Genomic DNA, 15,984 nt, shown 5'->3' on the forward strand with positions numbered 1-15,984 from the left:
AAATGTAATTAAGTGAGAATTCAAAAAATTGCGTAACGGTCAAATTTATTCATTTTTACTAATCATTTTTATTCACTTCATTTCTCGACAATTCTAACCTAATCTTTCAAAATATCTTTAAAAATTTGAAATATCTTTAAAGTTAACCGTTCGTATGCCATGATCAGAATACTCACGCGCATTGCCATGGGTTAAATTCTTTCGGTTAAATGTGCATTAATCGACTCCTTTTGGTACTCCCCTAGAAGTCTTTTGTCTAGTTTAGAATACACAAATAAGTAATTTTGTAATAGATTTTCTGATAATTTTTTTTCATCAATGAGTTCTTTGAGGTTAGAATGATCAAGAAAAGAGATGATGAGAAGAAAGAAATGGAATAAAGACCGTTACACTAATTTTTGAATTCTCTCTTCTTACATTTTTTAATAACTCTTTTTGTAGTGTTGGGATTGATCTGAAATTTTGACATAATCTTTTCAGATAACCAAGAAAATTATTTCCAAAAGATCGGTTCTAAATCTCTAATAATTAGGTCGAAATAGCTCGAAATATAGCTCTGGGGTTGCTCACCCACCCCACATGGCAATGCGAAGGTTAAATAAAAGAAACATTAAATATTTGAAATTCAGAAATTAAGAAAAGATGCTAATTTAAACGGAATCATCGTTCTTATCTTAGTCAATGTTTAGTAATTTAAATCAACATAAACCACATAAACCTCAACAACTTAGTCATTCTTTTTAAACGATTTTCAGCATTTTGTAACATAAAATAAAATACACATCCCCTCCTTTCAATAGATTTCTAACTACACCCCTGTAGTAATCTATTAAAACACCTTTTTCCTCGCTCCGTCAATTGCTTTGTAAGGTGGCATTCCCTCTTTGGAGAATTTTAGTTTAAATATTTAACAATTATACAATATGCAGCGTGCAGAGAAATTCTTGTAAAGCTCCCCTTATGTCATTTCTTGTTAGATTTTTAAGTTTAAAGTTTATCATATAATAGAAGAAGAAGAAGAATTACGATAGAAAAAAAGAACAAGAAGAATTAGGTAGACATTTTATGTGAGGAAGTCAAAGAAGAAGCACGTGTGGCTTATAGATTAAGAAAGTTAAAGATTGAGAAACGATTGAAAAAGGTAAAATAAGAGAAATAAGTGAAAAAGGGAATACAATTTAATTTATGTAATATTTTTTATAGAATTAGTGCAAGCAAAGAAGAGAGTAGTTAGAGGAGAGGCGGCGTTGAAGCCCTAAGGTTAAAATAGAGTGAGTAGTCTAAGCAAATGATAAAGCGCCCCTTTTCTAAAGCCCCAATGTATGTATTTTGTAGGTTAAAACAACCGCCATCTCCGTGGATAATAAATGTGCACGAAGCACACTTAACAAGAAAATAACATTCTTTTAACTCTATTTTGGAGTTATTATTGTACGAAGATGTTGAGGACGCCCCCGGGAGGTGAGAACAAAGGTGAGACGGCGGGACAGGAGTCTCCGCCAAAAGATGAGAAGTTTCGTGGATTTAGCGAGGAATCCATTGGCAAAGAGAATGCACAGGAGTTGAAGATGATCTCTGCGGAGAAGAGTATACTAGACCTAGAAATCACAGAGACAAGAATGAAGTTGCGTCTTGCGCAACTAGAGAAGCAAAAGGCCATGGAAAACCTTCACATGAAGACCTCCACACCGATTCCCCACAAAAAGACTCCCGTGGTGGCGTATAGAGTCGACGATGATTTTGATGATGATGAGCCGGTTGGGAAAGTGCAAGAGAGGCCCCAGCTGGAAGAGAAGCCCCGGCTGGAAGAAAAGCCAGCCCCAGTTGTTCCAGAAGTTCCCAGGCCGACAGAGAGGTACGTGTCAGACATGCAGATGTTTATGGCGCGACAGACGTTGACGAGAGAGGTGAAGCAATTCGACGGAAGCTTCCGTGAATGGCCAGGCTTCATCAATTGGTGGCGAAGCACCTCTGCTGCATGTGCTTTTACACCCACAGAAGATATTACGCGATTGGACAAGTGCCTCAAGGGTGACGCCAGAGAAGCCGTGCAATTCCTTTTGTACGACAGCAAGAATGTACCGCGTATCCTAGATGTACTTGAGAAGAGATTTGGACGTCCCGAATTCCTTGTGATGTCTATGCTAGAGAAAGTCAGGGAGCTTCCTGCAGTTAGAGAAGAGGACCCTGAATCAGTGATGAAGTTTGCGAGTGCAGTGGAGAATCTGATGGCATCCTTGGAGATTATGGGACGTGTGAGCTACAAAGAGAGTCCCCACTTGATTTGGGAAATTGTCGAGAAGCTTCCTACAAATATGAAGATTCAGTGGTCAGAAGTAGATACAAGTAGTGGGTTCGGAGATTTGGATGTGCTAGTGAAGTTCCTGAACAAGAAGGCTGAGGCCGCAATGAAGCGCATCATGCAATCCAGAGATAAGATGTCCACTGAGAAGTCACCAGAAAAAGGGAAGCAAAATCAGAGGAGTGGGAAAACGCATAAAGTGATGACTACGACAGAAGATAAGAAGAAGACGTGCAATATTTGCGATGAGGAAGGCCACTTCGCAAATAATTGTCCACATCTAGTGCAAGCGGCGCTCGAAGATCGTCGCAAATTGATCATGAATAGGAGTCTGTGCTTCTTGTGCCTGATGAAAGGACATCCAGCAGCAGATTGCCGCCGAACGTCGAGGTGTTCAATAGATGGTTGTGGGAAGAAGCATCATGAGTTGCTACACACGCCGACAGAGAGACCACAGCCTACACCAGGCCCCTCTACCGCGCCGCGGGATGAGATAGTGCCTCATGTGAACACCACAATGTACTCGTACTCAACTGCAAAGAATAAGATTCTCATGAAGATTATTCCGGTGATTGTGACTGGGCCTCAGGGCACAGTAAGGACGTTTGCATTCTTGGACGATGGATCCTCAATCACGATGATCAAGGCCAGCTTGGCGAGAAAGATGGGTCTGTCCGGGCCGGTGCGGCCACTAGTGTATCAGGGAGCGAATGCTGCGTCACAGTTGGAGAAAGATTCTGAAATAGTAGAGTTCAGGGTGAAGGGAACGTTTGATCGCGCAAAGGAGTTTACAGTGAAGGGTGCTCGTACAGTAGCAGTGATGTCTTTGCCGAAACAGACCACCAATGTGACGGCTCTTGCGCGAGACTGGAGCTATTTGACTCAGCGTCCAGTTGAGCCCATGCAAAATGCAGAGCCTGAGATTCTCATTGGAGTGGATAATGTTGCCCTAATCACCGCTAGAGAAGTCATACATGGTGCTTGGAATGCGCCTTATTTGATCAGGACGTGGCTTGGATGGATAGTCATGGGTAAAATTGGACGCAGTCCGGAAACCCCCATGGAGTATGCGTGCACTGCAATTGAAGAAGTGGGTGAGATTTGCGATGTGAACAATTCGTCATCCGCTATTGAGGACTTTGGTGTGAAGCACACAGTCGAGAATGCAGTGCCTAGAGAGGATAAGAAGAGTTTTACAATTATGGAGTTGGCTACAGACGTGATAAAAGATAATAGATTCGAAGAAAGTCATTTGTGGAAAGATGAGCAGCCCCCTGAGGTGTCAGAAGACCGCCCAGTCGCGATGATTCGCCCGCTCGAGCTCGAGCACAAGCTGGACGAGGACCCAGAGTTGACCCAGGAGCACTGCGAGAAGATGACGGAGCATGTCCAGGATGGATACTTGCAGCCGTTTAGTGAAGATGATAGAAAGTTGTCAAAGCCGGAAGTGTGTATCTCACCCACACTTGCCGTGAATGTGAGGATTGACAACAATGAGATGTTGAAGGAGAAGCATCCGGGAGTCATCCAGGAGATTCTCAATTGTCGTGACGATTACCTCGAAATTCATGACACTCCGGATGAGGCCAAGCAGTTGGTGCGGGGAGTCATAAAAGTGCAAAGTGCAGAAGATTTTCGGATGGTAAATTGGTGTACAAGTGATGTGAAAGTGTTGGATGATCTACCAGCCGATTATTCATATAAAGACGAAGTGAAGTTTGAAGACAGTTCGTTCGATAAGGCGATCACTGTACGACAGATGTTTGACGGTGACATGTTTACTTTCTGTGCAAATTTCCACCGTGTACCACCCGATATTCTTTATGGTGAAAAGACACCCACGATTCGAGAGCTTCTCCGGCTAGTCATGTCAATATTTGGTCCTCTGGGAGATATTGGCATGTTCGTAGTGAAAGGAAGGATGATCCTACAGGAGATTCGTCGTGCAAAGATTGGATGGAGCCCTGAAGATAGTGGAGAGTTGTGCTGTCAGTGGCTAAAGTTTGTGAAATTGAAAGGCATTGAGAAAGTTCGAGAAGTCTATTTGCGAGTTATTCATCCAGAGGGAGTAGTTGTCGAGTGTCTGATAGTTTGCACGCGCGTGGCACCGACCAAAAAGGTGAAAATTCCCCGTCTGGAGCTGCAGGACGCAGTTTTGAATACGCATTTAGGCGAATGTTTGGAGGATACGCTTGAGATGCAGGTCAGTGACAGTGAATGGTCAACAGAGAAGGAGCAGAAAGAAGTGATTGATGAGCCCGAGATGTTGCCAGCAGCAGAAAAAGTTTGTGAGGTTATCCGGAAACCCATGCTTCCGGACGTGATGAGATTCCTCGATTGGTGGCGCAAGCTGATGGAAATTGCGCGATTGGGATTTTGTGCCTTGCGTTGGTTCAAAAAGCATCGTGAGAGAAGAATCAGTGGCGAGAATAACGTGGGGGAGCCCCCACTGATTGAGCTGGAAGACATTGCTTGGGCAAAGAAGGAAAGAATCAAAGAAGTACGACGTGGATACGTGAAGATGAAAGCTGCAGTGTGGTGTACATGGACGATAGATCAGTTTTTCCCGAATCGTCCTGCACACACACATCTGGGATTGGTCAGTGAAGCTGTGAGACGCCGTCAGAAGAAGCGCTGGGGTGATATCTTCACCTTACTGGCTAGACGAGCCGTATGTTTGAAGATTGCGATCTATTGGGTAGCTGACAGCGCCGTCACAGCAATCCGGCGATTCTTGGACCGCCGTGGGAAGATTGAAGCAGTACGTTACGACGGTGAGAGGAAGTTTGAAAGATTCATGGGAAAGTGGAAGAAAAAGCAGCAGCCAAACAGTGATGGAGAAGCAGTGTCGATCATGAATAGATAGAAGCAAGAAGACTGGCTGTAAAGTATTGTGCAAGTGATGAACCCCCTGATTTGGGTGCTTCGCGCACCGTGGGGGAGAAATGTTAGATTTTTAAGTTTAAAGTTTATCATATAATAGAAGAAGAAGAAGAATTACGATAGAAAAAAAGAACAAGAAGAATTAGGTAGACATTTTATGTGAGGAAGTCAAAGAAGAAGCACGTGTGGCTTATAGATTAAGAAAGTTAAAGATTGAGAAACGATTGAAAAAGGTAAAATAAGAGAAATAAGTGAAAAAGGGAATACAATTTAATTTATGTAATATTTTTTATAGAATTAGTGCAAGCAAAGAAGAGAGTAGTTAGAGGAGAGGCGGCGTTGAAGCCCTAAGGTTAAAATAGAGTGAGTAGTCTAAGCAAATGATAAAGCGCCCCTTTTCTAAAGCCCCAATGTATGTATTTTGTAGGTTAAAACAACCGCCATCTCCGTGGATAATAAATGTGCACGAAGCACACTTAACAAGAAAATAACATTTCTCATGCAAAATTGGATGAGCTTTATTTTGCATTCGGCATCGAAAAAGTTGGCGCGCGTACACGAAAGATGGGGGCAATTAAAAATAAATAATTTAGTGTATGTGAGAAATTTTCCTAATGCCCCCCAGACACTTCGATGGGGGCACGGGGTGGTTGGGGGTTTTGTGAATAATTGAGGGTGCAAAGGAAGTACACCCCGTCCCGCTAACGTATTTGATGGTGGCGTTCTAAGGGGAGTGATGAGTTACAACTCGCGCTGTCAAGAGTGAAATGATTCTTCACACACGCCGTACGTGACTCCGTCGTTCATCACATCCACACAAATACCCACACCACCCCCTTGTTGGAAAATGTTGGGGGTGGTTTTCTCTTGAGCCGAGGGTGGAATTTATATATAAAAATTTTAACGACAATTTAAAGAGTTCTCAGTGTTTTGGAGGGGGTGAATCGCCTTGTGGGGCGACGCGAGAGCTGCGAAACAAAGGAATTGGTTAAATTTATTTGAAAATGCTAAAAGTGCGTGCAAGGCGGCAAAAAGCGGCGATTTTGGCGTATTTATGCAAGAAAGAAAGAAAATGTTTACAACCACCCCCACTCGCATATGGTGTGCAAAACCCACCCCTTGAGGAATTCAATATATGTGTGGCATTATTTTAACTCCACCACCTTCGAAGCACAAATCCATGGTGGGGCCATTTAATAAAAATTTCAACCTTTTGAGTTATGACAGAGATTAACCGCCAGATCTCGAGGAAATAAATTCCACTTTGTGCATTTTATTCTCTTTTTTTTGTGCCTCTCTGCCAACCCCTGCAAATTGCCAAATGCGAAATGAAAAACAATAAATAAAGCATTTTATTTTTGACGATCAACCCCAAATCGAAGGGAGGTTTTGCCCCGCGATGGCGAGTTGAAAAATTGAAAAGAAATTGCTGAGGAAATTTTGTGAGGTCGGTGTTGGTTGTAAATCAAAATGAAATGGTCGGCAAGGGGTGTTATCAATATTTCATCATATGGAAATTTTTGATATTTTATCACAGCTTTTTACATAGCACCCAAAGCTTGAAATAAAGCTTCAAAGTTGCTCCGATGCTGCCCTAAAGCTTCTCTAATCTTTTCATTTCACAACGAATTTTTGCAACAATGTTAACACGCGGATAGAAAATAATTCTACGAAAGGATGGAAAGTAGGGGTTGAGAGGCGAGCTCTTCTTTGGGGATGAAAATCATTCAAAAACTTCAAGACTCAGCAAATTAATCAATTTAAACGAGCTCCATAATTGCATGGTAAATTGTATATGTGGATCTAATTTACACCGCGTGAACTCTTTATAAATAAACTCTTTAAAATCTAATTAAATTCCATCTCAAGGGGTGGTTTATTGTTGAAGATTCAACGGGGGAGATGCGGGGCCACATCAGCCGACGCGTATATGGCGCACCATTTAAAATTACAAACCCCATACCGCGAACAAACACCCAATTAATTTAATTGCCCAACCAAAGAACCCTTCATCAATTTGTTCACCAGCAACTTTTGCAAGTTTCGGGATTTCCGTAACCAGCATTTTCGCAAGAACGCCTAGGACGTTTTTGAATGCAAAATTGAAGTTTGAACACAATGAGGCTTCTCAGGTTCTACCCATTGAGGGACTTTTCTCTCGAGAGGTTTTACCATGCGATGCTGGATCCACTCAGAAGAAACATTTAATTAGCCTAAGAAGGAGATTTGAGATGAAATCAATTCTGTGGCAAAAGCAGAAGAATATGCTGCGATGGGAAGGTGGTGATTGGGGAAAAAAACTTAGGAGGAAAATCCACGTGCCGTCCCAAGGGATGAAATAATTATGGCATGGTGTACTTTTCCGAGTTTTTCCTACTGAAATTCTTCTTAAGTTTTCCACTGATCAAAGCTCTGTGAAAATTATATTAAACAGGAATGTATTCAGAAATCTATTCAAGGAAGTTTTTAAGATATATTTTTTTAAATTTTGAATATGTTAAAAGAAGATTTAAAATTACTTTTGACATTTCTTTACAATCTTTTAACAATGTTGATATTCCTTGTCTAACGTTGTATGATAATTTTTTAAGTTTGACGTTTCTTACTTTACGTTTGACACTCATTTTCTGACTTTGACGTTTGTTTTCTTAGCTCTTTATGTTTTCTTATTTAATTTTGACGTTTGTTTTCTTAAAGTTGGACGTTATTTTTTTTTAATCTTTGATTATGCTTCTTTCTTTTCTAACACTTGAAGATCATTTTACGTTTGTTTTTTTTTAATTCTGACATTTCTTTTCTAACGAACTAGGATACGTTTTAAACTTTTGACGTTTCTTGTCAAACGATCAAGAATTATTCTTTAACGTTTGGCATGTCTTTTAAATTCTTGTCATTTTATATCGTTTAAAGCGTTTTTAAACATTTTAAAAGCTCTGTTCTATTTTTAAAAGAATTTTTGACATGTAAATAGTTCTTTTTTACCCTCAAAAAATTCATGAAATTTTAGATTATGTTTAAACTTTCAAACTCAAAAGTCCTTAGTAATAGTCTTAAAAAAAATTAACCGAAGAAAATATTTGGAATAAAATTGTCGGAAAACTATAGGAAATCCTTCATAGGCTCAATTTAGAATCAAATTGTGGTGTACAAATAATCTCCCACTAAGTCGCACCTTGTTTTCCCACCGAATGGTATAGAAGAACAAACTTGAGAAAGTGCCTAAGAAGCGAGGAAAATTCTCAGTTTTGGCGATGAATTTCTGTAAGGCATCTCTGAGGTGCGATGTCGATTAACTGCGGGAAAATCCCACACAATGCGCCCTCAGCGACGGGATTTTTTTTGTACCTGCATTTCTCGCGAAGAAAATGTGTGTGTGTGCTTCAATTGAAATCAAACAATTTCAATGTAATCTTGTTAAAAAGTTAAAAAAAAAAAGCTCCCCGAACTCACCCTCAAACCAACATCAGCGGTTTCTCTCCTCTTCATCGAGCTTTGAATGATTTTTTTTGTACAAAAGAGAGAACGTAAAAGAAAAATCAATGAGGAGAGGGAAATGCTGTGGTTATGATTTTATTTTACATTACCAGCGGGAGGGAGATGGGGGGTGGTGAATCGCAAATTTCAAATGAAAATTTTCCCACCAAACCTCACCTGCCAATTTCAGTTAGACTAAAATTTATCGGACATCCCCGGGTGGTTGGTGGATTCTTTTCTCTTTTACCACCCATGAAAACTCTCGCATGAACTTTTTGCTTGTTGCCAGTGTATCTAAAGCGAACAAGCACAATAAATTTTAATTACGATCTCATTAATATGAGAGGTGCGGGACGGGGTGGTAGGAGCAAGGGGAGGTGGTAAAGAAAATACAAGAAGAGAGCTCTGAGTTGGGATAAAAACCAACACACTGACTATGGGTGAAAATGGCTCTCTGAAGCGACTGCAGGTGAACAAAAGGGAGCTTTTCCCATGGATAAAAAAAAATGTTCTTTTGCTTCATGAGCTTATCCGCTGCTGGGCAAATCTTTAAACGTTTTATCCTCGGTTTTATCTATATTATTTTGGGATAAAATTTAAATTTGATGGAATAATTGAGAGAGATTTCAAATTAAAATTAGTAATTTATTTATTTTAAAATATAAAAAGCAATAGAAATCCATTTTTAATTAATACAAATGCAATTGGAAAAATTTCAATTGATTTCATTTGGAAAATCATTACATGCCGGAAATATATTTTACAGGAAATAAAGTATGTGTAATGAAAAAAATGTCATTTTCCATTAATAAAAACTTCAATTGCATTCCAAATTAAAAAAAAAACTTTTCAATAAAATTCACGAAATAATTTTCTTTTCATTACATTTTATTACGAATTTTTGTTTGTGAAAAAAAAATTAATTTTGAAATATTTTTAATAAAAAATTAATTTAAAAAACATCAAAGTTTCCTTCAGTGATTAAGACTTTTATTTTTACTTTTCAAATGGAAAATTATTGAGGTTTTTCCTTTACTTCGAAGATGTGGTGGAGTTTGGGGGGAGACTTTAAAACTCCTGAAGGAGAATTTCCCTCTCAAACCGACTGACCCAGAAACTTTGCAAAAGAATTTAGCACAGCTGAAAGGATTTCAGCTGCCACATTCAGGAGGAACACCCAAAGACGAAGGGCCTCTTCATTGCCCCATCATCATTATCAAGGAGATGGTTATTTTGGCCATGGGTTGTGGTGAAAGTTCATCAAAGTGCGTGTTTTTCACCAAAATTGCCTTCTTTCTTCTCTATGAAACGAGAGCGGAAAAAACTCCTAAATGATGTGTAAATTTCTTATCACTCCTCTTTATTTCCGCAAATTTTTTTTTCCACTCAACCCCTTCGTGTACCCATTTCCACCAAGCCAGAGCAATTAATGAGTCATTCGGTTCCCCACAAAAAAAACAACGAGAGACATTGTTAGAGACAAAAGACGCCTATAAAGAAGTAGAGAAGGCATGAAAAATTTAATTGTTTTCTCTTTAGAAGAAGTTTCTTATTTTTTTTTCTTAACTTGGCACAGAGGAAAAAGTAGCTTTCACTATGTTGCCTCAATAAATTTAGAATGGTTTTTCATTGCACAGGAAAAATTGAATTCTGCACTTCCGTGGAAAATTTCCTCCACACTCTCCATGCCCCAGAAGACGGAGAGCAACGAAAGAAGTTTATGGTTAATTGAAAAAGTAAGGTATGAGAGTCGATTTTAGTTGATGTTTTGCCAAAAAGGAGCTTTTCGTTTTCCCCAAAAGCTCCTTTTTCTCCCCTTCCTCCTGCCCAATTAAAGGTATTTCCGCAATGGAATTCCGTGGGGCTTGTATACGAGAAAAGGGAGTACAATGCAATTCAATATTGATTACCATTTCAATTGGTAAAAGAATTCCCCGATTGTATTGTGGGGTTCTTTGTTAAACAGCCATACCACATAAATTGCATTGCGAATATGGGAAATATTTCGGTTGAAATAAGGAGCTTTCGTTGTGGATTATTTTTGTCAAAGTTCACGGAATTAACGAGAAATCAAGGAAGAACGTTGAACAACCTTTTAGGGCCAGATTTAAGATTTTAGAATTGTTTATAAATTTTTTAGCAGTGTTTATATGGTCTTAAACTTAGGCTCAGTTTAAAAAACTTGGACCTAGCTTTAAAAAACTTAGGGCTAGCCTTAAAAATTTAGATTTAGCTTCAAGAATTTAGGTCTAGCTTAAAAAAGTTATACTAACTTTGGCCTAACTGTCCACAATAGACCTTACAGGTCGCAGTGGGATGAAAGCGACTATCGAGGGCTACATTGTAAAAACGGATAAGTCGGTTCGGAGCTCATACGAAGCTAGCCGATTTTACAATGTAGTCCTCGCTATACACATTCACCTCAAATAAAATCTGAATCTAAGCCTAAATGAATAAATTAAGGACTAGCCTAAAGAATCTAATCCTAACTTTAAAAACTTAGACCTAGTTTAAAAACTGAAGCCTAATTAGAAAAAAAACCTGAGCCTGGCTTAAGAAAAACTTAGGCTTTCTTAAAGAATTTAGACCTGGCCCAAAAACTTAGATCTAGCTTAGAAAATGTATGTTTTTTTTTAATAAGCCTGGTTTAAGAAAACTAATGCCTGGCTGAAAAACCTTAGATCGATCTTAATATAGAATTTCATCCATTAGACAAAGTTTAGCCTTTTTTCAAAACTTTTATTAAAAAAATAAATAAATAAACAAAGAGTGAATAAAATGAAAATTATCCCAAATTTATAATTTTTAGAACATGAAAAATTAATTTTACAAGGTGCAAACAATCTTTATCGTCCTTATCACACTCTTCTGCTAAATTGGGTTCATCCCGATCCAGTGAAAACAGTGTTGATTTTTGTAGAAAATGGATGTTGAAAAAAATTAAGGAAGAAGAAGGTGAATGGCATGATGAGGAAGTTGGGTGATAAAATAGATTCCCAATATAGATTCAAGCGTGAAATGATGTTGCCTTGGGGAATGAGACGGGGGTGCTTCTTCAGCCGGGTAAAATGGATAGAAAGAACAGGATTTCCAGGGCTTTGTGCCTTTCACTCCGTGCCGTACATTTTAACTCTCGCAAAGCTTTTGCTCCCGCTGAATCCACGTCTTCGCAGCCACTTGTTCGTCTTCGCTAGCGTCTCTGGGTCGGGGTGGAGAGATTAGAACATGATAGGCTCAATTCAATCCATGCCACAAATAGCTAGGTCCTACGGAGCTGAGGAGGCTGAGGGGATTGAGGAGGCTGAGTGAGAGGGTGTTCCAAGGCGAGGGGGTGGGATGATGATGGGAAAATGGGGCGATGTCTCGCACTATACTCTCTCTGTGTGATGCTGTATGAATCGATTTGTCATGTTTCCGTGCACGCCGAGAACAGGGTTTTTGAAGTACAAATGATGGCACAGGTGAAAAGGGACGCCATAGTGGGACCATACCCTCCCACACGTCCAGATAGTAGGCATGCAATTTCCGTCTTGCGCAACCGGAAGATGTCCTCATTTTGTGCAGTGGCCAGAAAAAAAAATTACACATGCGGATGAATAGAGGCGATGAGGCCTCTTTTTGTGTTGTCCACCATAGCTTGAGAGAATTGCTACCTCTTCGCATCTTATTCAGGTCATCATTTATAGAACCCCAAGCTACCACCCCTCGCCATACCCTTATACTACAACTTTTAGCATCTTCAAAATAAATTGACATTTTTCCCCCTTCTCCTATGCCCAATCCTGCGACATTTCCGTATGTTTTTTCCTCCTTTTTGTGTTTTTTTTTTTGCGATGGAAAAATTCCATTTCGATATTGGATGGAACAATTATTTTACCCGCTATTTTGTCCAAGAATCAATAAACCCCTTCCTCGGGAAAATTCTCTTTGATTCCCTTGGTGTACTTTCCATTAAATGTATCAATAAGTTGCACAAAGGACGAGAAACAGTATTGACAAGGGACAGTAATAGAGGAATTTATAACAGAAATGAAGTGTTACTGATCTATAACCTTTGTCTTGTTGATTCAGAACTATAAAAGATTGAATGGAATGATGGAAAATTCTATACGTTGATTGTATTGAGTGGTTATGCATAATTTAGGGATTTGAAATGATTAATTATTTTTACAATGGATGGGATATTTTTTAATGAAAAATATTTAAAATTTTATTGAATTATTCGGAAAATAAAATATTGAGGTAGATAGATTCTCATAAAAATCTTTTCTTTTCTGTTCTTACAATTCATCAGTTATCAGATTTTTGGTATTCCGGGAAAAATCTTACAAGATTTTGACATTTTGTTTCTACCTTTAATCGTATTTTGGAATAAAAATTACTTTTCCAGGCCTCTTCAGAGATCTTTCTGACTATTTTCCTAAACAACAAATTCTTTGTTTTTTTTTCTTTTCTAGAACGACAATAGAACGATTTAAAACTACCCATCTATCAAAATCTGACAGCAACATTTCAATTGTTAGAAAAGAAAATATTTTATCAGAATCTACCCGATTTTTAGAATAAGGAAAGTTAAAGCTTACAATTTTTTGAAAGCCCAAAGAAAATTAAGGATGAAATTAAAATCTTTAAAAATTCTTAATTAGATGCTTAATTACATGAGCGGGAAATTCAAATTAATTTTATTCAAGATTAATTTATTTGTTTAGCTCATTCTAGAGCAGTACAAAAGCTCCCTTCCGCCAGCGCATTGGCGATCCAAAGAAGCATCCTTCATTATAATAATTTCTATTGCACTGTGCAATATTGAACATAGCTCCTCCTCCATTTAGCATGAGGATATTCTCAACTCCAAAAGGTCTCTTAATTATCTGACTCGAGTGCATCAGTGTAGTCTGCGGGCGAATTGTTCGAGTATCCGTGGAAAGGAAGCGCAGAACAGGAGCTCATCAATGCTAAAGTGTTTTGATTTATAATGAAATGGGGGTGGTTGTGGGTGGGAAAATGGATGCGCTGCACTTCATCGTTGTGTATGGGGCGGTTGAGGGGGTGGTTGGCATGGACAAAAGATGTCTGTGTGACGTAAATTCTCCACACAGCAACGTTGAAAGCCACATAAACATAAATGCGTAATTAGAGGATGAAAACCACATTTAAATAATTGCAGGAAAATTACCCATTTCTCTCATTCAACCCTACTGCATACCATGACACGCTCAAGTGGAGGGAAGAAGGGGGTGGGAATCTCCTTGGGAATTATACTGTGTGTCATATACGGAAGAAGAGAGAGAGGGAGCTAACATAGTCCACCGTGTGCCCCCGCAGCCCTTAGAGAACATTTTCTCATTTTTTTTCGAAATAATTCCTCTACGTCTCCAGGGTGGATGGAAATGTTGGCATTTTTTTTTCTCCTTTTCCATGCACCCCCTCAATGGTTTCGGAGAGGTAGAATCCGCCCCCATTTGTGGGTACAGAACAAGAGATATTTTCATATATTCCACATTTTTTTTTACATCATTCCACCCCCTTGTTAACCTCTGCGAAGAAGGAGTGCGAGACATCTTCACAGAGTTGGAGGGGAATGACGAAGAAAATATTTTTACAGCTAATGCAGCAAAGTTCAGGAAGCCCCCACACCCTTTGCCACCGAGAGCACAGGGGGTGAGAGACTGAAAAATAACATAAAGTTAATATTTTCTTTTCTCCATCAAAAAACTTTTGCAATTAAAATGAATTCATTCGACGTTGAGCAAATGAAATTATGAAATTGTCTTTGACTTGCGAGGAGCTTCATGTTTAAAAAGAAACCTGGGGATGTGAGGTATATACGCTGTGAGATGGAGGTGGAAACGGATACCTTCCGTCCTTGCCTGGGCATATCCTTGCGCGATAAACGCAGCATAGAACATTGGTGTGCTGTGTGAGAAAATTGAACAAGAGTGCCTCCAGGAGGGACATTGGATGGGGTGGAAAAAAGGTGGAAATGGGGGTGGTATTTGCCACTCTTACTGGCACAGAAGTGTGTGTGGGTGGATAATTACATTTTGGCATTAACTTTTCCTTCCAATGGCAATCCCAAGTACCAGAGAATTGCATAAAGTGTTTATTTTTCCAGTTTTTCATTTTTCTTACTTCCACATAACAATTTATTCTCCTTTGAGCGTTTGCGATGGTTTGCAAATTATTCGAGAAATTAAAAATTTTCCTTCTCTTCAGACAATGCGAAAATTACTATCTCAGAAAGTAAACTAATTTTGTCGTTCATTATTGCATTTTTCTTTAAATCATTTTGCAATTTAAATGTTTTTTTTTTGTGAAATAAATGAAAAGTACAAGGTGAGCCAGAAGTTAATGTTTGTGTTTGATCGTCTATATCTTTTGACTGGGTTGAGATATCTCAATGTGGAAAAAAGCATAAATGTAGAAAAACTCAAAAATTTTCATTTTCTTCCGATTTGAAGTCGATATCTCAAAAATGGTGGGAGCTAGAGCCAATAACGTAAAAATGAAAACAAAAAGAAATCTTTTGATTTAATATTTTTTTAAAATTTATTCGCTATGTATTCCTTTAAGGACTCTGTCTAATTGGACCTAAAGTGATGTTTAATCCATCACATTAGTTTTATTCTTCTTTAATACTTACATTGAGAGCTCTTTGGAGGAATTTGTAGTAATTATCCCTTAACCCTGATTCAATCCAATTGAAAACTCACCTGAAAAGAGAACAAAAAAACAAATATTTAAAAAAATAAAAAGAATTCTTTGTAATTTTTAGAGAAAGAATATTCAGAGTAGAGAAAAGCATCAAGAACAGTGAAAAGCGTTGGCAATTTCCGTCTTAAAAGGAAGAAAACCTTCAAATAGAAATCAGTTTTGGATTCCTTTTGGATTTAGTTTATGATTAATAGAATAGATTCTTCATATATGATCCACATCAATCGCACACAATCCCTTCCTTCCACTAAAGTTTTGTTGATTTATTCTCATTTCCAGTATCCCTGTTAATACCTTCTTTGGTTCAAAGTTCTAAGCACTTTCAAAGGTTACTTCTGTATCTAAAAGATGATCAAAATAATTCCTTCTTCGTACTTTTTAATTCCATTCCTGGCACAGCCTCATTGAAGGAATGTAACCTGAGTTTGAGCACCTGTAACGTAATATATATAATTTCTCCTCAAAAGCTCGCATTATCCATTGAAAGTTATTTAACTCAAAACGAATAGGAAAAGCTTTCCGTGTAGAGGCAGCTAAAGTAAGACTCACAGAGAGTTTGTCCGCATTGGGCGCAGGATTAGGTGTATGTATGTGGGGCAATGAAGATGTAC

The 15,984-nt window shown here is 38.6% G+C and overlaps 2 protein-coding genes across 16 annotated transcripts in view; one reads left to right on the forward strand and one right to left on the reverse strand.

The window, feature by feature from the left end:
* LOC129787317 (polypyrimidine tract-binding protein 2) overlaps nucleotides 1-15,984 on the reverse strand; it is a 393,752-nt gene that overhangs the window by 243,061 nt on the left and 134,707 nt on the right. The gene's annotated exons all lie outside the window — the stretch shown is intronic.
* On the forward strand, nucleotides 976-5,592 carry LOC129787303 (uncharacterized). Its single transcript, XM_055822788.1, has 3 exons — nucleotides 976-1,141; nucleotides 1,204-1,271; nucleotides 1,336-5,592. Exon 3 carries the CDS (start codon nucleotides 1,440-1,442, stop codon nucleotides 5,166-5,168), a length of 3,729 nt encoding a protein of 1,242 aa, XP_055678763.1. The 5' UTR covers nucleotides 976-1,141; nucleotides 1,204-1,271; nucleotides 1,336-1,439; the 3' UTR covers nucleotides 5,169-5,592.

This window comes from Lutzomyia longipalpis, chromosome 1, assembly GCF_024334085.1.
Source record: "Lutzomyia longipalpis isolate SR_M1_2022 chromosome 1, ASM2433408v1".
Taxonomy (NCBI): Eukaryota; Metazoa; Arthropoda; class Insecta; order Diptera; family Psychodidae; genus Lutzomyia; species Lutzomyia longipalpis.